A 23,227-nucleotide genomic window follows, 5' to 3' on the forward strand; every position below is an offset into this window, starting at 1 on the left:
TTGTACTTCATAGACCGTGCTGCTCAGTTCAGGCTGAGTAACATCAGATTCATCAGCAACTCCTTAGAAATATATCCCAAGCTCATACATCATCATGAGAGAGAAATAAATTGATTCAAATTACAGTGAGAAATTGCATATCAGATGCTGAGAAATTAACTCCATGGTTGTGAGCAGGAGAAACCTTCGGTAAGTGGGGCATCTGCTGGTGAGGCACTGCAATGAACTGATCTACTGTGTGCTCCAAAGCCTGACCCAACACAGGCCATTCTGTGCTCCATTTGTCTGCCAAATAAGCAAGAACCAAGCCTGGCTACTGGGTTCTTTAGTCCAGATCATTCCTTTTCTCTTTGCATAAATCCCTACTTCTCTGTCGCTCCTTTAGAGATGTCTGACACATACACTGCAACAGTAATCTTGTGAATGTAGTTTGGTTTTTGTTTTTTAAAGAAAAGGGAAATGGGCCAGTGAAATTTTTCAGAAGATGTGACACAAGTCTCAAAGCATTTCCAGCCTCCCCCCCCCCCCCCCCCCCCCAAACAAAATTTCATTGCAGATTGTCTCTCTGTTAGATTATATGGCTTTCTTTCTTGTACTTTGATACTCTGGTCCCAAGAGTGTGAAAATGAATATTGTGCACAGGGAAACACAACAATAATCTAGAGAAAGAAAATCCGGAACAACAAAACATGGAAAGCATGATTCAGCACTGAAGCCACATAAATCCTACTAAAAGCAAGAGTAAGAATTAAATTAAGCATTTCATCTTTTTTATCCATTTAACATTGAAATCATGCAGCTCAGTCCTACTGAGCCATCCATAAGTTCTATTGCCTCCAGCAGTGATAACTCTGTCAGTAGAGCCTATAAAATATGAGGTCAGTACCTCCATTGCCTTAACAAATGAATCTTTTCTGTGATTAAATTATAATTCTGCTGTATGTCTTACAGTTGTGGATGCTCATTAAAAAGAATAGAGGGAAAGCAAGTTTGTTTGCTGTCTCCAGAGTCCAACAGTGTGAACTTGGCCTATGTTTATCCTCTTGCTATCTAACTGTGTGCTCTAAGTTTCTCAGTTTTGCATTTCTAGTAGTTGGCAGACTCATGAGATTTCTATTTTCCATTTACTGGCAAACAGACAATTTGCTGTAGAAGTTATTGATATTAGGCACCTTCCTGATTCTGATAGGCAAAGCTACACTGTCCTTTGCTGGAAGAAGTAAGCCTTACAATGAAGCCTTTGTCAGTAACAAGGAATCTACTTTTTTTCAGCACAGCAATATACATCTTTATAATGGTTTAGGGAACTTCTGGTGTAATACTTTAGCATGAGTGTTATTTCTCTTTAGCCAGAAGGCATAAGTCGAAAGTACAAGGTTGTATTGAATGTCTGTAGTGTTTTTCTATGATTTTTTTCTTAAAATGGCAATTTAAAATAAAATCTTAGGTAAGTATTAGATTTTTCTTTATATGAAGAAGGTGAGGCTTTCCAAAGTTCTTTCCTTAAAATTATCTAGCACAGTTAAATAGCTGTAGGCACTAAATAAAACAGGAAGGATAAGGAGTACAAGGGAAGGGTGCCGTGGAAGGTATTACTGTCTCCTTTATATTTTAGAGATGAAGGGAAGTTGGAGAAACAACCAGTTTTGTCTCTCCAAGCCATTAACATTCCTGTATTCTCTTCTTTTTTTCCACGTGTGTTGGTTGGTCATGGGGTGGATTATTCCACTGAGGTATTTCAGGAGCTTTCAGTAGAAGAAAGAGGCACATCCAGAAGAAATTGGTAAAAATATACTCGAGCAGTTCTATGATTGTAATCATACTGGCACCACAAAACAATCCAAGCTGACCACCTACATCAGCTGTGAGAGAAGAAGATAAACATATGTCATCCAAAGCGTTTGGTTTAGTCTAGGAGGCAACAAAACCTTGCCACAATTCAAGTGCTTAATAAATTCAAAATACATAATCCATCACCTTATGAAAACAGAATTACTGTTCTTAAGAATGTTTATGGGGAAAAAAAGACAAATGTGTTTCTTAATTTTAAACAAAGCACATACAACAACATATTTTACTGTGGAATGTGTACTTAAAATATTTCCTACTTCTGTGCTTTCTTAGCCATTCTCTTGCTTTTCCTCCCTATGTTTTTCTTCTCCCCTCTGAATTCCAGAAACTTCCTACTCTTGCAGTTAGTTCAGCATGTTGTATAAATGAAAACTACTGCAAGATTTAATTATTATTCTTAACTGTTTTCCCTACTGTAGGTCATTAATGGCATGGCAGCAGGCCTATGGAAAAGAAACAGAAGGCAAATATGCTTATTATCATTATAGTGTAAAAGGCATTGTTTTTTATTTATAAACCTGGATAGTCTAGGACTTGGGAGGGGAGAGAATTAAAAAAACAAAAACCAGATGTTTTAAACATTATTTTTTTTTTAATTGATCAGCAATAAACGTTAAAAATTCCCTTACCAAGCAACTCAGGTATGGTCAAGGCCTTCTGCTGCTGAGTTATTCTGTACCTCAGATCATCATATTTAATGTCAACAGTCACGAGGTTATTCCTAATGATAAAATACATGCAGTATTACTTGAGAGTGCTGTCCAGGCTTACCAACATCCATCAGTATGGACTGAGTTCACGCAGTGATGGTGCCTTTTAAAGGACAATCAGGTGGGAATTACAAAAAAAAAAAAAAAAAAAAAAAAAAAAGTTTAAAAAAAAAAAAAAAAAAAACACCTGAAAAAGTGTACTAATAGCAATAGTTGTAAGTGGAGGTCATTGGAGGAATTAGAACATAGCCTGAAGAGCAACTCAGCCTAAATCCACACTATGGGATAAACTCCTTTTTGTTAAAGGCTGCAGAGATAAGCTTGAGAGGAAGTGTTAACCATCTGAAGCCATAGCAGAGACAGTGCTTAGGTATATACCCTCCTGCTGTTGTTTATGTGCAAATGCCTATGTAATGCTGATAATTTCAATGGCTGTATTTGTGCAAAAAATCTCTTGCCTATACTCAGATGCCTAGTTCTATCCTCTGCTAATAGCCTCTCTTACCTAATTATATTCCTGCTGCAAAAGTGGAAGAGTGGGTAAATCTTTGTTGGAGCAGGACATGTGGAATGATTCAGTGTGAATAAAGAGCTCATCTTTATGTTGCCGTGGCTACAGCATAACCACTAAATAGAAGATAAACATAACAGTAGTGGAATGAAACAGACACAAAAACCAGTTGCACTCGTGACGTCACGACATTTTAGAATGAATGTAGTGAATATTAGTCAGAAGTGTGAACAGTTACAGGCATGGAGGTTGAAAATGGCGATGAGCTTATTCATCTGATGTTCACTGGAAACACGGTGTTGGTTACACAGAGTGACTGCTGTCCCTTTAGTTGATAATTCTAAAATCTAGGTAACACTGAGTAATAAAAATAATCCTTTTTCCACGGCTTTTAATACTAAGTCCTCCTACAAGTGTCACGTGGTTGCTAGTGGCAGTGTACAGTAAGGTAGTAAGCAGTGAACTTTTCCCTTCTGCTGTCAGAAATTAATCAGGACCTGTTTTATAGCTCAGAATAAGTATTTGTTAATACTTGGGCTGAATTCCTATTGGTTAAGGCTTGGTAACAGAAGAATGTTCTGTATTTTTTTTCTTGCCTAATTAAATGATTGTGGGGCTGTACATCATGTTTGCAGGCAATAACATAATTAACAAAGATAAAATGTTCTCAAAGGATTATTATCTTTTATGTATTATAATGGGTGTCATTTTCCTAATATTCATATAGTTTCTGTCCAAGCATAAATGTATGGAAGCATCTGCTGACTGTTGGCTCTACAAGTAACAAACCTTAAGTCACTGAAGCAATGAAATACTCATGAATATTTCATCAGCCAGATTGTTTGCTGCTGTGTATAACTTGAATCTGTGGATATTATGAATTTGTGTACCATTGGCATTAATGCTTGTATAGGTGATGTACCTCTGTGGTGTAATTTGGATTATGAAACTATACTAAATGTTCTTTGTCAACTGGATTGTATCTTTCTAGCAAAAAAAAAACAACCCACAACATAGAAATCCTTGTACTGGATAGATGATGCTTGCTTTTCAAGGGAATTCAGTATCACTTTATTATATTATAACTGTAAGGCACATATGCCTTATTAAATCACAAGTATACTTGATATTTCTTCTATGAATTTAAATCTATTCAGGTTATGTTAGCTCAGCACTACTACTGAGCAACACAGCTACATGCATAATGTAAGATCTAACATAATTTCGTGGATAAAATGTGTTGTCAGTACCATAGAGACTTATTTTCACACTAAATCTCTTCTTTGGGTATAGTCCCACTTTTTTTCCCCTCTATGTAGAATTTTCTTTTACGTGGGTAGAATCACACTGCTTTTCTACTTCAAGAGAATACGGTGCCAGATATTTTCTAAATATTTTTTTAGTATTTAAGTGGTATTAATGCAGTTTTACTAACAGTACAAAAGAGTATTATGCTTTGCTGTGATAGAACCTAGCTCTTCAGAACTTTCACAGCTTTTTTTTGCTGATGCATTGAGAGAAAGGGCAGGCAGTTTATCAGCACAGTTTGGGGTTGTCCACTGACTTCTGTGGGATGGATTGCTTGTGTGGACTGTAAGTGGATTTCATAACCCTACCCTTTCTTTATTCTTGACTATGAAAAGTTATGTAGAATTTCAATTTTGTAAGAGATCATTGGAAAAAGTAATGGAGAACATTGCTTTTAAACTGGAGTTACTTGTTTATGGGATCCACGAGTCTTAGTTGTACCTACATATTCATATATAAATTCCAATGCAATCTATTAGGCAAAACTGATTATCTCACAGTATCTTTAATAACACTTAAGAGTGTATTTTTAAAAAGGTCTCATCATATTGTGCAACTCTGTTTGCACACTTAGAAGTAATTGATCATTTCTTTATTAGGCAAGCTGTTAAAAACGATTACCTGATGTACTCTGGACTCTTCTTCAGCTTTGCAGAAATGTATTTAATGGCATTTTCTCCTCCAAAACTTGAGTAGGTGACAGTGGTAGGGTAATGTGTTTCTTCACATGGGGCAGGGCAAGTGGAGTTGTGGGTTCCTACTGTACATAATCCTTTTACCTCTATATCATCTGAAAATTCAGGAGAAATATCTTGCACGTTTCTGAAAGAGCACTCAGCAGTAAGACTTTTCTAACCTTACAGAATGACTTCTGATTTCTTTTTTTATAAGGACTTGTACTGGTTATCCTTAGAAACGTGGATACTTTTTTGAAGCAACAAATATCTGCAACTAGCACTTAGGAAACTGCAAGAAAAAAAAGGCAAAATTTCTTTCTGAAGTATAAACTGCAATACACAGTTATTCTTTTGAGGTGGGTGCTACAGTTCTCTGTTTGTAGTGCCTGTTGTCTTTCCTCTGCCTCTGAGCTTGTTTTTGCTTACTGGAAGGAAGGAGGCATCTAGGTCTGCTAGGGGTGATTTGATGCATTCTTCCCCCCCGAATAACTAATTAGTTTATACACTCTCTTAATTATCAGCTTCTTTGAGAAGGGGGAGAGGGGAGAGCTCACATTGCATAGCTGCTCTCAAAGCAAAAGAGGATTTCTAAAATTTATGAGAAGCTACTTCTCAGATTCTCTGGAAAATACCATTAATGATAATCTGCTGTGATGATTAACAAATTCCATATCTGCTGTGTGCAGCTTATTTGCTCATGGGAATGAGCTACATGTGAAACATTCATTCTATATACAAAAAGATTGCCTCTTAAGATCCAGGCATTTTTTATTTTTTTTTTTAATCAGTCACCAAACTTCTTATTCCATCTGATTTCTATTTTCAGAATATTAAATGAACTGGGATGTGCTCCATTTCAGTATTACTTTCAATAATTTGGGGTATTTTCTGCTATTTGGGGTTTGCTTACAAAATATTGATATGAAATTATTACTTACGGATTGCAGGATAAACACAATTGTAAGACTTCATTAAATCACACTCTATTCCATTTCCTTAAAAAGAAACATTCTTTTAGGAGCTTAATTGAACAACCTACCCTTAGTTCTGAAAAAATAACATCATCAAAGCCTATGTGCTACTTCATACTTCTCATTATACATCTGAGATAACAATTCACTCCAGCACAGTGCAGGTACTAAACCCAAAATGGTACATAGTGATAGAGAGCACAAGACTGGGCCAGGATGCTCCCTGATGGAGTGAACATCACTGTTGTGTAACAGCCAGGATTGCTTTTGCGGTTATGGCTCAGTCTTTATGTTGTCTAGCTAAGGCAAGAGATTTCTGGTTGTAGTGTTGGAATTAAAAATCAAAGGGGGTGGACGGAATCCAGCTACATCCTAAACACTTCAGACCTCATGGAAGATTACTCACATAACAATTTCTGTCACAGCTCTGGGGCATAGTCTTTTCTTTCAAGATTTTCTTGTCTAAAAATGGCTGATGATCAGAAGCTAAGTCCACAGTAGACCAAATACTTTGCTTGTAATCTCAGAATTAAAAAAAAAAGACAAATGTAAGTAATATCCCAGCTGAAGTTATCCTGCAGAGATCACTTCTGCCATTCAGCAGTGGGATGTCTCCTAGCAAGGTAGTCTTTATATATAATGTATGTATGTATATATATATATATATATATATATATATATGTAATATTTACATATTATGATAGTCCAAAGAAATACCTGGAAGCATAAAAGGTGAACAGCCGCACCAATCCTGTATATACCAGGCCTTGCATTCCTGCAAACAGCCATTAGTAGTGTAAATATCCTGGTACTGAAGTTTGATATCAGGCTTGCACTCTCCCCATGGGTATTCTTGAATGATTGACTGTAGGGTATTGATAACAGAAGACCAACATTTGTCCCTTTTAATATAGATACAGTTTTCCCATATTTTTAAGTGTTAAATGCAGCATGTTTAAGATGTAAAGCAGAAACATGATTTAATTAAGAGGCAATTACAGCTTATGCTTTTGGAATTTTAAAGTCACTTCCACTCTCACACAGCAAATCCAGGACCTGTTCAGACAGCCCAGGGCAGTGGGGTAGTCTTTTCAAGTAGCACCAGGAGAGGATACCAGGATTCTAATAAATCATTGATATTAATGGCACTTGCTGATGGACAGCTATTGCTGTAGCTGCAAAGGCATCATTGCATCAGTAAGACTGCAGGATGCTAACTTGAGTAAAAGCAGATTAAGCAGACCGTCGATGTCACCAAAAGCATTTTTTTCATAATGACTGTATTAATTATTTTCTTAATGACGTACTTTAACTTCAGAAGCATCTAATTAATTGTTGTGTCTCAGAAGAGAACCAGTGACAGCGAGCACTGATATTGTCACTCTTTGGTCGAGGTGCTTACCTTCAGCTGCTGAATCGCGACCTGCGCATGCATGCCAACTGGTGTTAGCAAACCTAACCCATCAAAGCGTGGCATCTCTTTGGGTGAATGGATAACAAACGTGATACCAGCATCAGTATAACCGAGGGCAGGGTCATCGGTGAATTGCTTCTGATGCAAAAAAGAATTATTGAAAACGGTTTCGGTTTTGCTTACGTTCTGAAGAGTTAGCAATATTTAAATAGTGCCATGGTTTTTTGGTCTTGTTTCTCTAGTTTTCTTCTAGCAATTTACAGAAGAGTTTGGAAACAAACCAACTGTAATTTCCTTTGTTGATTATATTGCGGGGTTTTCTTCCTGTTACTCTAAATTTCTAGGGTTTTTTTTTCTATTCCATGTTCAAAAGCAAGAGGCAAAGGTAAACCTTCATTTGTAACTTAAGGGTTCATTCCTTTCGCTTGCTGCTACCCCATGTGTCAACAAGCTTTCCACTGTTCTCTTGAGATCCTGTCACTTCTCTCCCTTACAATTTCCAGTGAGCAAAAGTGAACATTTAACTCTTCTATAACTGTAGGTTTTAGTTTTCTTTCCTCATCTCACAAGGTATTCCATCAGCTTTTATTTATTTATTTTTGTCAATTACAATACTAATAAGGCCAGAAACTATTGATAAGGCAAAGACCAGACCCTCAAGTGTTTGCATAAAATTAAATTACTTCTGGTGTTTTTCAGCTGTAGGTACACTGTACACGTGCTTGCTTGCAGCTTTCAAAGCCATTTAGCTGGTACAGAGTCAACAGTCATTCAGAATTTTTAACCCAGTTTTGGATCTTTACAATACACTTTCACTCAGGAGCAGTCTTGAGAAAGAATTTTATGCAAGAAATCTGAATGCCTGGTTAAAACAAGAACTCACAAGATAAACCGATGGTTTTATATGATTAAATGTTAAAATCATTAGTATAGCTGTACCTGTTGGACATCAAAAAGTAAATGTAAGCCTCTTCCAGACAAGCTCACACTTCTTGCTGGAAGGTCGTTGTGATTAAAAGTGAAGCAGTTTCCATATTCAGTGAAAATGTGTTCAAAATCCTTAAAAAGAGAAGAAAATAAGGAAGAATAACATGGGGGGAAAAACAGAACTTGCATTAGTGAATCAAAATTGTTGGTTGGGTTTTTTCTTTTTTTTTTTTGTAGATCTTCCCCAAAGGCAACACTAAATTTTACAATTAGGAAAGATGGAAAAAGCATTTCAAATCCCTTTCTACAAGAAATGACCTATAGAAATTGAAAGGGTAAATTCACATAATTTATTAATGCCCATGAGCTAGTCAAAATCATTAAATGAGGTTTTGATTTTGTACCTATTATGTGCTGTTGAAATGATGCATTCAGTTCAGTTTTTCCAGCGGTTGTTTAGTGGAGAGTGGAGACTGTTTCAAATGTACGTATGATATTGCATAAGGGGAGTAAAATGTCTGCATTTTTTCCCCAAACCATTTCATTGAACTGAAAACCTTTGCTAATATGACTGCATTCCGTAGCTTTAATTTTAGCTATTGGATACTTGAGTGTTTTGAGTCAAGAGAACTCACTAGTGACTAATTTCTAGAAGCTACAACATATCTAAAGGCTGGATTAACCTGAAGGTTTGTAGGACCGACTCTTCTGTTATATTGAATATATATATATATAATATTCATATATATATATATATATATATATATTATATATAATATATATAAGTATATATATATATACTCTTCTATTATATTGAAAATGGGAGTTGCTTTTTGGAAAAAATAACATTCAGAGGAGGATCACATTCTTTTGTTACCTTCTGAAACTCCAGAAGATAGGCTATATTAATTTAGAATTCTTTCGGGCTCTGCCTGCAGTTACCCTGGCTGTCCATGTTCTTGATCTCAAGAACAAAACTACATCAGTTGAACGCATCTGCAAAACTATGTCATAGAAAGAAACTCCCTTCAAAACAATGTCATAGGCTTTTTATAAGGAAGATGGCTGGGTGGAGCTTGAAGGCATAACAGTTTTCGAAGACTGCTATCTAGGCAGAAGTGGGATTGAGCAGGGAGTAATGCAGACTGAAATTCCATGCTACAGCTCAGGGAGTCCAGTAGGCTGTCCTGCTGAGCTGGGCTCCTCCTCACAATGATTTACAGCTCGATTTTATTTTATTTTTCTTTTCTTTCCACTGAATGACTGTAAAGGAAAGAGGGAGTAGCTGGCAAAGCCAGATATCTGAAGTCAACTGGTAACAACATATCCCCTCCCTTTCCATTCTGTTCTAGTAAAGGCAAAAGTATTTACCTCTGGGTGACATGTCTTCCCAAAAAATTCGCATTCTAGCAGTGTGCTGCCATTCAGATAAAATCCGTTTTCCCTTGTGAACTCTTTAATGCTGAAGTTTTGGTTTCCAAGAAGGAAGCCATTTAGCTCTTGGAAATATTTGTCTTCCATAGAAAATGTTTGGACAATTCCAGACACAATGTTCCAAAGGAAAAAAATGATTTGAAGGTTACTCACTGCATGAGCTTGAAACCTGTCAATGGGAAGGAGAAAGAATTACTTGGGGTTCTGCAGAATTACTGGACCAATTTCAGTGCTCTTTTTGCCAACTCTGTGATGTGGTTTGTTGCTTGTTTTCAAACTATACCTCATTCCTGTCCACCACGCTTGCACTTTGATCTCTAGAACATGGATAAACAATGTAGTTTTAATTTCTAGGAAACATTTTCAAACGAGAACAGAAAAGGATACCTTCCCAGGACTACTATATAAAGACCTCTGTTGTGTGGGGCTACTAAAAAACAAGCAAATAAACAAAACAGATTGGCTATCTACATCATCCAACAGCCAGAACCGTAGAGCCAATTAAAAGCTGGACAATTGTGTTTACGTGAGGAGCCATGGTTTTTTTTTTTGTTTGTTTGTTTTTAAAAAAAGAACTGTTCCTTCATTCTTAAAATTGATTTCTATGTGCATCTCATGTACCTGTGTTACTGTGACACTAAGTCAACCTACTTGTGAGCTCTGTCATTGGTGCCATAGTAGCAGGAACAAAACGTGATCCTTTCTCCTAGAATCCTTTGGAAATCTCAGAACTATGAGATGTTGGATGTGCTAAAAAGACAAAGGAAGATTTGTGTCTCTTTGCTCTGCCAGCAAAGAAAATAATACCTGAAAACAGGAGTGAAGAATAAGCACAACAGGAACAGCAGATGGATGTGGCTACAAATTGTCACTTAGGCAGACAACTGGTAGCCAACTGTTTTATTGCTATGTGCTGCAACTATAGTTAGAACGAATGGGAGATCTTAATAATGCATGCTCAACTCAAGGAACTTCTACTTGCAGTGTATATTCTACAGTATAACCCAGAAGGACTTTACATAGGGTGATGGGAATGAAAAACAGTGAGGCAGAAAGGCACCAGATGTTTGGGACTTGGACCTTCTGGTTGATTCTGGCAACAAAAGGTAGAATATTTCAGAACTTATCATTCTTGAGAAAACAATGTGAGTAAAATTATTTTTCTAAATTGCTTGTATGTTACGTATAAAAATTGGATTGTAGATTTGTTGCTTTCTTTTCTTAAAAGCAGTTACGCCTGAATTGTGGCCACTACTTTTAGCTTTAGTGAAGCTTTCGAACACACCAAATGCTTTCTTCTTACAGATCCCACTGACATCAGCTGGAACTACAAAGGGCGAGCACTAATGAGAAAAAATAACTGCTTTGCCTAAAGTTTCTACATCTGTATGATGTTTGTATTTAAACTTATCTGAAAATGTTGTCTTTTATTTTTGACTTCTATGACTGATTATTGTCCCTTAGTTGCGCTATAGAAGGAGCACTCATTGGCTATGATTTTACATGGAAGAATGTTTATACTTCCAGGTTTTGAATATTAAAAATCTGGGGCGTAATTCATCATTTGAAGATGGAGGGAGATTAAAAATCTGCCTTCCCAAATTCTCATATTTTCTTCTTTAGCTGAATAGTGGTGTGGAGCGTAGATCCCAGATTTGTGTTTTGCAGCCTTCATGAAAAGAATTATGGAGCCCTGCTGCTTTGCATTAGCCAGATAAAGAGATGTAGCCTCTCAAGAGCAAGCAACAAGCATAACTTTTACCTGTTCAGGTTGCAAAAAGTCACAGCAGGGAATTTGACATTTTCCACATGCTGAACTATCACTGTAGTGGTGGTTGGCCAGCTGAAGTAGTAGTTAAAGCGACTGCAGATCTGCCAGATGACGATGCCAAGACAGGCTGTGACTACTAGCAGCCACAGCACTCTGCGTGTGCTGCTCTGTGTTAGAACAATTTTATGCACTCCATGGAACGATGTGGATGAGGCAAACTCCTGACGATACTTCCTTCTGTCTTCCAAGCGTGGCAGAAGTTTCTTTGTTAAGTACAGTCGAATCTGATCCAGTTTTCCTAAGTGTTGACCAAATGAAAACACACATTTTTTTTAGATCAGCATTTAAATGGCTTTTAGGAAAGGGAGCTATGTAATTAAGATGCTGGAGAGCATCTAGAAAGAGTCATAAACTCTTTGATTAGTGGGCTTCTTTCTAAGGGTAGTCTAGAGTTCTAGAAGATGTTGTTGTCTAGAAGATATTGTTCCCCTATATTCAGCACTCGTGAGGCCGCACCTCGAGTACTGTGTCCAGTTTTGGGCCCCTCACTGCAAGAAAGATATTGAGGCCCTGGAACGTGTTCAAAGAAGGGCAACGAAGCTGGTGAGGGGTCTGGAACACAGGCCATATGAGGAGAGGCTGAAGGAGCTGGGAATGTTCAGCCTGGAGAAGAGGAGGCTCAGGGGAGACCTTATTGCTCTCTATAACTTCCTGAAGGGAGGTTGTAGTGAGCTGGGGGTCGGCCTCTTCTCTCGTGTCATTAGGGATAGGACCAGGGGGAATGGTTTCAAGCTACGCCAGGGGAAATTCAGGCTGGACATGAGGAAGTATTACTTTTCAGAAAGGGTGGTCAGGCACTGGAATGGACTGCCCAGGGAGGTGGTGGAGTCACCGAGCCTGGGGGTGTTCAAGGAAAGACTGGATGTTGCGTTGAGGGACATGGTTTAGTAGGAGCTATTGGGAATAGGTGAACGGTTGGACTGGGTGATCTTTTAGGTCTTTTCCAACCTTAGTGATTCTATGATTCTATGATTCTAAGATGCATGCTAGATTAGCTCAGTTCTATAATCTCTGCCTGAGAACAGACTATATTGTGCAATATTTTATGCCACGTGACTATTAAGCATAGCAATATAAATGAGTAGTTCCATTTCCATGGAAAAGATTGGATTTTTGACATAGCACAGGATGCTGTAAAAAGCTAAACATCTGATTATTAAGGTCCTGGTCCTTCCTGCTTGCTCTAAAAGATAAAAAGGGAACTGTGCATTTCTCAGACTTTCACCCTTAAATTACTGAAGGTTTTTCTATGTAAAACTTGGAGGGTTACAGATTCAAAAGGAAATATACTCTCCTACGCTTAGGTCTGTATTAGTAGATTTAAGTGTGGCACATTTTCTTACATGAAACATGAACTTCATTAAACTGATTTACTAGAAGTTGTTACAGTTGGGAGGAGGAGCAAAAGGATGTGCAAGTTTTCTGCCAAAGATGTTGCTTTGGCCTGTGAGCAATGTGATAATTAAATTCCAATTGGTTCTGGATTTCAAAACGTTTCTGAAAGGAAACAGCTTTTTATGGTTTTTTAATCATTCATATAAGAATTTTAATTCAGTGCTAGTATGATTTACTTCAACTATTATGACTATTTCTCCTGGAGAACTGCTCAAAAGTTTCTCTCCTAGCTCTAATGACTATTGGATCCTTTGCAAAGCTGTTTAGGCATGGGTGCTTTTGTACACTGTAACAAAGGAGGAATGATTAGAAACTGTTTTCTCTGCAGACCATAGTACCGTATGGCATATAGGTGGAACAAATTTAATGTTCTCTTGTTGCAAGACATAGATATATAGATATTGGCCACTGATTTTAGGATATGAAGACACTTTTCTTTAAGCATTCATCTTTGGTCTCAGTCTGGGTCTCTTAAAAAAAAAAAAAAAGCAGTGATTTAATTATATTTAAAATGATTGTACAATGTCATTAAATGGTGATGCTGATGATAGATAGACAAAAAGGCCTTGGACAAATGTTAGGTCTTAGCTCTCAATAACTTATTGTTTGATATGCGTATCTTTTGGTAAGGATATAAAGTACTTTTAATATTGACTCTGCAATTAAAAAATATAATTATGTGGATTTAAAAGAAATATTAACAGAGAATCCAAAGGTTAAAGGATGGATAAGCAAGGGGGTAAGTAAATCAGAGGGATCCAGATACAGCAGCAAACAGCATGTTTCAGTGTAGGCAAATATGGAACATGCATGTAATAAGGCAGGCAGACCTACGTTCAAGGATGAGTTGCAGATAGTTTGCCTCAGGAAATGCTGACTGCTGAAGAAGCTGTGAGAGCCATGATTGGTCAGAGAAACCTGGTTTCTCAGTCCAATGCTTTTAAAGAAGAAATAAGTTATCTGCATATGTAACCAGAGATATTAGGACAGGGACTTACTGTTTTGGGTTGGTCTAAAAACTTCAGAAATTCGCATTATCTTTAATGCTAAGCTGAATTTAAATAAGCTTTTTTTTTTTTTTTTTTTTTAACCTTGGTAAGTTGACAATTCATCACAATCCATTAACACTTGAATGGGGAACTAATAGGTAATAGTAATGGGCTCTTTTGATTTAGTGTGGGTGGGAAGATGTAAAAGGACCCAGTGAAAAGAACGGGAAGCTGAGCTCTTTCACAGAAGAAATAAAGTACAGCATCTTGAAAAAGCAGCTTGTCTTCATCTAGAGCTGTTGTTATCTGGAAGGAGTCATTTCAAGCAGGTTACACGTGGCTTTTGCCATCTTTACAAAGGTTACTTAGTCTGGATAGATTCAGGGTTTTTGTTTATCCTTAATCTAAAAGTCATCACATTAAGACATCGTTCAGAAAAGTCATTGCGTTGTGATACTTTTATTCTACATGCAAACAGGACCAATAGCTAGAGAGTATTCCTCATGTCCTAAGAGAAACACTTTTCTGCAAGCTTTGTTTCATCTCTCCCTTCTTTATACTTTGAAGATATGTATGACTTTGGATAAGGTTACAAGAGAGGAGAGGCAGTGTTTCTCATTTCATCAGTCCTGACAAAAACACCCAAATGTAACTAAAACTTTTGGTGAGGTACTCTAAATACATCCAATTACTTACCTTTAGCATCAAATTGAGTGAATCTCCCCAGCTGGTCCATGAGGCTGTGCTTATTTCAGTAAGGAGGGAAAGGATACTGTAAGCTGCCTTATCACTGTGATCATTGCTAGCTAATGGCTTTTATAGAAAACTAAATGGGAGGTGATACTTGATGACACAATGCTGGGCAATTTACCTGCCAGGGTTGCTATGTTTTTCCTTTAGATAACATGGTCTGCAAAGTAAAAGAGAAGATTAGTTTTGAGAAGATAATTTTTATGGCAGGATCAGATGTTCAAGTACCTATTACACCAATAATAGTAGAAATGCAGTCTACTGTCTTGTTGCATCACCTTGTAAGTTAATTCTTCATAATTTCTTTTTGTTTTAGAAAGACATCTTCAGAAAAACTGTGCTGTTCCAAGTTGAATACATTCTCTTTAAGTAGATAAGGAACCCTTTCCCTGGAGGGCAGTGGATGTCTGCCTCTAAGCTCCTACCAGCAGCAGGATGTAGCTCACCCCCACTTCCAATAGCTGTCTTTATAACCAGGTGCAGATTTCATGTTTCTGTGGGCTTCAGCAAGAAATGGGCTGCAGTTCTTGAGAACTAACCCTGAGGGTGAGGAAGATGCATGCAGTTGGTCATTCCATTAACTTCTCATCAGAGGAAACAGAAACCACTCTCATGGTGAGTGAATAGTGTATTCTTGTTTGAAAACAATTTCTAGTAAACAACTGGGCATCTAATGAAAGGCAGTGGAAAATAACAGGAAGTTAAAATACGAGATGTGCTTTGTTAGTCTTTCAGGAAGATTTGAAAACTGTCACATTCACTTTCTGATCTGCAGGGGATGGAGATCTTGGGGTGTTTTTTTTTTTTTTTTACTCTCATAAAGGTCCACTTCAATGCCTGCAGCACGCTTGGGTTCCTGGGTGTGCTAACTTGGTTCCTCAGTGCCTTGCTGGCATTCACAGTTTGCTGGCTATTTTCTGGCAGTGTTGCTTAAGTGATGAGCTGCAAGTTAGATCACTGAGCTCCATTTACTCATTCCAGCCTGAAGAGCACATTTCTGCACTCTTGGAAAGCTTCTTGGAAAGATGGCCTCCTCCTTTTGGTTACTTTTGTCTCATGAATGAGGCTTTCTACCACAGTAAGCTTTGAGCAGTACTTGCATTCACTCAGGCAGTAAAGTACTTAAAAGTAAACTGTTTTTCAACATCTATAAGTAACTCAGGCGTACCTAATGCACTGCTGAGCAGCTATTTGCTGATCTGCTGATTCCTATTAACACAAAGCACTCTAATTCACAGTACTCAAACAACGCATTTACATCACTTAAAACTTGCTTGAGTCAAAACTTGCTTGAATCAAAATTATATTGGTCTGTTAATACTGCTGTGCATAGGGTTAAAGAAGTACAAACTGCAAGTCACTCTGCACGCAGCAAATATTGATTCATCTTTCTTAAAAAGTGAATGTCTTACAAAGAGAGTGCTTATGAACTTGTCATGTATTCTCTGTTTTACAAAAGAAATCAGTTTCAAATTTTCTTTCTTTTATGGTTGTTTTATGTTAATTCTTAAGCAAATGCTAGGGAGTGAAAACCAATCATCTTGTATTTGTTCATCGTTCCCAAATGGCTTACAATTTTAAGACTGTAAATTGGTCACAGGGAGCTTATTTTTTTCCATTCACTCCTTGTCATATATGTCTACTTATCTAAATCACCCAGTCTTTAATTCTTAGTGCAGTAAAGGTTAGAAAAACCAACTGATGACAGAGGTGGTCACAAATTTTGTATTCATACATACTGCAATTTCGTTCTCCAATGTGTTTTGAAGTCGGTCCTCAGTACTTTTGAGTTCTTTTATTATACTGCCAACTTTAAGAGGATACTGCACCCAATGTGACTACGTAGCAATTTGCTGAAACAAAGAGATGAGATATCCAGATAAGTTATATTTCTATAGCCTACTTGCAGAACATGCTGTAAGAAAACTTAGGGGCTGATGAAGGAAAATCATACCTATATATAATATGCACAAGCATACATATTTAGCTTTCACTGGACTTTTTTCCATAAAATGTCAAAATATTTCCTACTGCCATCTGTTTCATTCTATGAAGCTCTTTGCATAAAATATTCTTCTTTTCCTCTTTTTAATAGAAGCTGATCACTTATTTACCAACAGAGAGGGCTGCAAGTACTCATACTGAATCTATGCATAGAATAGTAGCAAAAACAAAGCATGAGAAGAAAAAAGAAGTGACCACCATCTGTTATGATGTGTTGTCACTGCTGCTTTATGGCAAATGCTGGGATACGTGCAAAATGGCAACTAACTGTAAATGCAGGCATCTGTCTTGTTCCTTCTTTCAAAGCAGGTGTGCCAGGGGAATCAGCAGTGAGGGGCTAGGCTTCCAGAAAAGGCACTCAGAGAAAATTCTATGTCTAACACTTGTTTGTTTGGTTTTTTTTTCTTGCCATTTTTTTTCTGAGCCTTTTCCAAGTAGTCTTCATCTATCTTGGAGAGTGTTGTCAGGGACATGGTACCTCAGACATCCTTTCTGAGGCCGGATGGAAAAGAAGATTCCCATGCCACGTAGAAAGCTGCTATGTGAAGTTGCCTGTATGAATTGCCACAGTTCTGCTTTTTGCTGTTTAATGTATTTTTGTTTAAGTGAAACATCCAGCTCATTCTAAAATTAAAAAAAAAAATCTGGTTTGGTTATCGTTGCTGAAGTTCAAAGGTGCTACTCTTTGCTTCACTGAAACTGCACATTATTTCAGTGCATTAAGATCATTTTGAATTCTAGCCCCCATCTGCCAGCATGCTATTATACCTTCCAGGTAATTCTCATTTGTCAGTTGGAGAAGTGTACAGTCTATTCCATCATCCAGGCCATTAATGATAATACTGAATAGCATCAGATTAGCAAATTACTACTGGAGTTTGTCCTGAAGCAGCCCTTTGCTCTTGCTAGGCAGCTCAGCTGCAAACAGCAGCACGAGCTGAGCCACGTGGACGCATGGCAATGGCAATAGCTTCAGGTTCTGACTTCACTGCACCTGACTAGTAGCCAAGTTTCATGTGTTAGGAAGGAAAAGTAACAGCTTCCCTGTACTGAAGGATAGAACTTTGGAGCGAGTGGCTGTGAGGTGTTAAAAGAGGATAAATTAGACTTGGGGAAGCTCCACGGCAACCAACGTGTTCTTACACATATGCACAACTCGTTTTTCTTATGTGTACAGTTTTGGGTAATACTGACGTGTTTCAGGGATGAAAGGAGGAAGATTTGGAAGTAGCAGTGGGAGCACACCTTCCCCATAATGTGGAAATCAATGATCAGTCAGAATGTGAGGAAAACAAATTGTTCCTCTGGAGCAATTGCAAGAACAGGCACTTGAGGCAACATCTGAGTACAACCAGCAGACAACAGTCAAAAGCAAAATCATCATGAGTGCTGCACGTAAAGAAAATCCAGGTGTAGGAAGAGCAGTGGTAATCTGAGCAGAGTCTGCTTTTGATCACAGGAGCGTTGATGTCAATGCTTCTGACTGGAGTAGGGTCAGAAACTATGTGATGTGGAAGAAATCCTGCTGCATTGTGCAGAGCCACACAAAATAGACAGCAGGGGATGGGGGGGGGTTGTGCTGGGATGCACAAGATGTAATCAGGAGTTAAGAGTGTGTTGAGAAGTGACAACATGGTTCTCTGTGTTTAAGAAGTAGAACAAATACAGTATTAAAAAAAAAATAAATCTTTGCAGCACTATCTCTTTGCTTTGTTTGTACTTTGCAAGACCTTGAGCTCTGTTCCTCCCCCAGATGCAAATGCCTGATTGGATTAATAATATTGCATCAACTTCAGGCCAGTTTGTTCAAGCCTCAAGTCACTAGATTTTCTTTTTTCTTGATACAAGCTGTTAATTTCAAATGTTTTTTATACATCAGTGCCAGTTTTGGAAATTGCAAAATACTTATTTGAGAGGAGGATATTTTTTGGTGCTGTATCAATTATCTCCTTTTAACCTTCCCTTTTTGTGCCTTTATTCAAGTCTCTGTTGTAATGTTTTTATTATTGTTTTGACTAGGGAAGTTATTTTCGTTCAGTTCTTATATAGCAAGTAGCACACTAAGGTTCTTTCTGGCTTAGTCTACTAGGTGCTTCAGCTGTGCAATGGGCATTGAGAAGAAAATCAATCAGGGATACACAAAAACAGTGTTGTGAATTGAGCTTATGGTAAATAAATAAAATGAACCATCAGATGCAGTTCAACCAGTGTGACTACCAACTTATTTATAAAGCAACAGCAAAACAATAGAAAATTCACATTTTGTAAAGCCTTTCTGGAAATCATTTCAGTTCCATACAGTATTTACTGTATAGGTGTAAGGTTAAAGTGGTGTTAAAACTCTTGGAACTCTTTCCAGTGAACAGGACAACAGTGTTCCAGAAAAAAAATCAAGAAATTCAGTTGCACCTTCTCAGCCAAAACCTACCAGTAGTTGCCATACTGCTTGCTTCTGCATTTCACTATTATAATAAGGAGTTTGTCATCTGAGAGATCAGTTCTTTCACCAATGAAACTAGCCATGTGTACATCTGTACATTGATGTTTTACCTTTTAAATGCTCAATTTCAAAACAGACACAGCTTAATTTGAGCAATTGCAGAAAAGAGGGACTGGGAGCTTCTTGCGAGCTCATAAGCTATGGCTTGGTAGTGAATGGTATTTAAGAATACTCAGTTGGCAGGAGGTTTGAAATTAGCACAGGGAATTGCTCCTTCACACAGTGTGCACTGCAGTTATTCCCATTGCAGCGGGCTGTGGACTCACAGTGTCAGGGTTATTATATGCAGGGACACGGGTATCACAGGAAGTCCTACACTATCAGTACTGGAAAATTAGATGGGGAAACTACCTCACTGTAAGCTTGCTTTTTGTTTGTTTGTTTGATTGATTGATTCTTCTAACGGGCTCCTCCCAAGACACCTGCTTTCTAGTAGAAACTTTTATGCTTACCCAACCCACTGCAGGTATTATTACATAGATAAAAACAATTTGTGCTGAATAACTCCCAGTGTTCCTGGGATAAGTGTTGGGAAGTGTTGTGTGGGGTATCTTGAGATTTGTATTAGGTGAACAAGTCACTTCTAAATACAGTGAAGACTTTTGTTGGATTTCTGACGTTACACAGTCATTCTTACTTCTCTCTCCTCATTAGTTCACGTTAGAACAAGTGGACTCTTTACTACAGCTGTACCTGCAAAATACAGGACACTTCTGGCTTACACCAAACCTCCCATTGGCCTAGCTAGAGGGAGGATCCTTTTCTGCTCTTACAATTCACTTCCTTCAGTGTAAGTTCAGTTTGTCTCCCCTCTGCGACTCCATTGCAGCTGTGATGAACAAAGCTAGTCAACATCCACAGCTGGGGAAGGGAAAAAAAAAAGGGGGATGAGGGTGGATTAAGAAAAGGGTTTAATAGTTGTCATGCTTGGTCATGAAGATCATGGCAGCTTAAAGGCCACAAAGTGCAGTTCCTGGAACATGTGCCTTTTTTTCTTTTTTTTTTTCCCCACTGTGTTTAACTGTTTGTCTTGTATTCAGCCCAATCAAAAAACAGAACTTTCTCTGCACTGAAGGTTAGAGTCCTTTGGTACATTTCAGAACGAACAGAAGTCTTTGTCTGACTTTCATGCTGTAAAAATAAATAAGCAAGGAAACTGAAAAAAAAAAAAAAGAGAAAATCTCAAGGACATGCACACATGACTGGCTTTCACAGACTTGCTCAGTCATCCACAGCGTGAACAGCAAGCTGTGTGTGTAATTACATCTGCTTCTACCTAGTTCTGCATGTTCAGCATGAAAAAGGGTAATTATGGTGCATTTTGAGAAGAAGGTAATACCATTTAGTTAAAATCAAGGTTACGTTTTGCTTTTAGATATATACGAAGGAGCTTTTTGATCAAGATTCCTTAATGACTGATTATGCTAGTATAAAGAGATGGCAAAGGAGCAGTAGAATCTCAGTGGGGAAAGGTGACTAAAACACTCAAAGAAGGGTTAGATCCCACATTTGAGTAGTATGGCAGAAGCATGAGTAGGCATTTATTTCTCCATCATTTATAGAAGTGTCTACAGCTAAGACAGACATAAAGGCTCTGAGTTGAGCCAGACCTTGTGGCTCTTTCAGTCTGTGCTATTGTCCAGACTGCCAACAGACAATTTCATAATCAGGTTGTACAAGTTAGCTTTGCTTTTATTTGCTCTATTTATCAGTACCAAGTTCATTATGTACCTTGATGGCTTACTGAAATCACATTCATGTAGCCAGCAAGGTGAATGAGTGATGGAATCAATCAGTTTTGAGGTCTGTAAGCAGAGAATTTGAACGTGTTGGAATTATTGTGATTAATTTCCTAAATTCTTGCAATTTGGCTGATTTATTTGGTTAACTGCAGCTTGTTAGTTGCTGAATCAAAACAGAAATTTCTGTATCTCTTGATTCAGACAGTATTCCCAGCTAGATTTTTGGGAGTTTAGTAACCCTGAACCAACCAAGGGTAGTATTACTTCCCGAACTTGCAGTTCATGTTTTGTTAAGCACAGAGCTTAAAAGGGCTCTTAGACTTCAAAGTCTTTCCTATAGGCAGGCAGTATAACTGTTGCAAGCCAGAGAACATTCCTCTGAAAACGCATTATTCTTTGGGCCCCATGAAAGATACTGAATTGCACAAAGAAACACATTAGCTTCTCTGATGTGGATAAGAGTTCATATTTTTCAGCTGTTCTTGTTCCTTTACTGTATTCACACTCCTTCTTTGTGACATTAGGAAAGCTAACAAGAAGTTTGATTTCACAGTGGAGGTTCAGGATGTCAACTGGAAATGACAAACCAAGCCTTGGTTGCCCGTTTTGATTTTGAGATCTGTAGATGGGGCAGGTTATGTTATTGTCACAGTGTGATGGGGTTGGAAGGTCTTGGGTTGGAAGAGACTCACAAGGGTCATGGAGTCCAACTTCTGCCTCCAAAAGCCCCAAATCCAAACCCTGTGCCTGAGTGTTGTCCAAATGCTTCTTGAACTCCAGCAGCTCAGGGCCATGCCCATTGCCCTGTGGTGCAGACCTATTCCTCACCCCCACCTGCCCCAACCCTGACAGCTCCACACCATTCCCTCACACGGAGCAGAGCTCAGCACTGCTCCTGTGGGGAGCTGTAGCCACCATCAGGCCTCCCCTCAGCTCCTCTGCTCTGGGCTGAACCAATTGAGGGGCTGCAGCCGCTCCTCATGTACCTCTAGACCCTTCCCCATCCTCATGGCCCTCCTTTAGACGTTCTCTAATAGCCTCATGTTGTTCTTACATCATGGTGCTCAATCCTGCACTCAGGTCTTGAGGCTGCACCAGGGCAGATCACAGTGGGGCAATTGCCTCTTAATGAAGCAGTTTCAGTAGAAGCAGCGTGTTTTTTCGAGCACAGAATTTCTGATGTATATACTACAGTCTTCACCTTTATTTCGGCTTGCTGGCATCCAGAGCAGATGTACAGAAATGAGTGATGAGGATTATTTTGCCCCATCAGCTTTTATCTTGTGATGGAAGAACACCTTTACCTTGCTTACGAGTTGCCTCAGTGGAGTCCTACCTATAGCTCAGCTGTGTGAGAACTCAGTTTTAAGCTAATATTTGTTTAGCGTGACATCCAGCATCTGAGTTAGCAGGATATATATCCCATGACCCACATATTTTTTTGTTGCCCATCTACTCTTAAATGACTGGAACAGTTGAATCCAGCACACGGATACCACTGCACGATGCATGAGAGTAAATGGCCTGGGTTCACAGGGTCCCTGTAACTTTATTTACAGAAAAACTGAGCTTTAACTTCTTTCAGAACAGGCTGGCAGGTACAAAAGAAGCGCACACTGGTAACACGTTACTTCATAGTCTGTTAGGCTGATGATTAGACAGAATTGAGTAACATTTGTCAACAAATGAGAGTGAAACTTCTGCAGGAAGAAATAAAATCAAGAAATTGTAATGAATTAAACCTCTGGAATAGTATCATGCACATATTTTTCTTTTACTTGTTTTACTGAATGTGTGCCCACTTTGAAAATAAGTGCATTGCTTGAAAGCCTTTACAAACACTACAGTTTTCCATGGAAGTATCAGTTTTCTTTTCCTTCCTCTCCCTCTCCTTTTTCGTGTTTCATTTTTTTAACAGTTTGAAGTATACCAATGCTTTGATATGAGGGGTTGCATGTTAAAAATCTACCTAAGCAATCTCTGAATTAAATATTAAATATTATCTTTATTCACATGCAGACTTCTCATTGACTTACCCCTTACACCAGCCAGGGTCTCCATCAGGGAAAGCCACACAGCAAAGTGAACAGAAATTGTCATGTGGGAAAAAGCAAGTATCCCAGCCACTCTTTTTTTTTTGAAACAAAACATCAGAGAGCCAAAACCACATGAACTTATTGACCTTTGTGCCACAACAATTCTGTAATTATTGA

The 23,227-nt window shown here is 38.2% G+C and overlaps 1 protein-coding gene across 3 annotated transcripts; it reads right to left on the minus strand.

Moving 5' to 3' along the window:
- Positions 1-572: 572 nt before the first annotated feature.
- Positions 573-23,197, minus strand: ASIC5 (acid sensing ion channel subunit family member 5). 3 transcript variants are annotated; one of them, XM_048942933.1, is made up of 12 exons: positions 23,051-23,162; positions 16,508-16,621; positions 14,715-14,928; positions 11,566-11,872; positions 9,741-9,972; positions 8,382-8,501; positions 7,431-7,580; positions 6,746-6,893; positions 5,996-6,052; positions 5,002-5,170; positions 2,481-2,572; positions 576-1,862 (listed from the first exon to the last, which is right to left on the minus strand). In XM_048942933.1, exons 3-12 carry the CDS (start codon positions 14,752-14,754, stop codon positions 1,663-1,665), a joined length of 1,515 nt encoding a protein of 504 aa, XP_048798890.1. In that variant the 5' UTR covers positions 14,755-14,928; positions 16,508-16,621; positions 23,051-23,162; the 3' UTR covers positions 576-1,662. The 3 variants fall into 3 exon arrangements, with proteins under 3 accessions (XP_048798889.1, XP_048798888.1, XP_048798890.1); XM_048942932.1 differs by lacking the exons at positions 14,715-14,928; positions 16,508-16,621 and having other exon boundaries at positions 573-1,862; positions 7,431-7,577; positions 23,051-23,197; XM_048942931.1 differs by lacking the exons at positions 14,715-14,928; positions 16,508-16,621 and having other exon boundaries at positions 575-1,862; positions 23,051-23,197.
- Positions 23,198-23,227: the final 30 nt, after the last annotated feature.

The sequence above is a fragment of the Lagopus muta genome, chromosome 4, assembly GCF_023343835.1.
Source record: "Lagopus muta isolate bLagMut1 chromosome 4, bLagMut1 primary, whole genome shotgun sequence".
Classification (NCBI taxonomy): Eukaryota; Metazoa; Chordata; class Aves; order Galliformes; family Phasianidae; genus Lagopus; species Lagopus muta.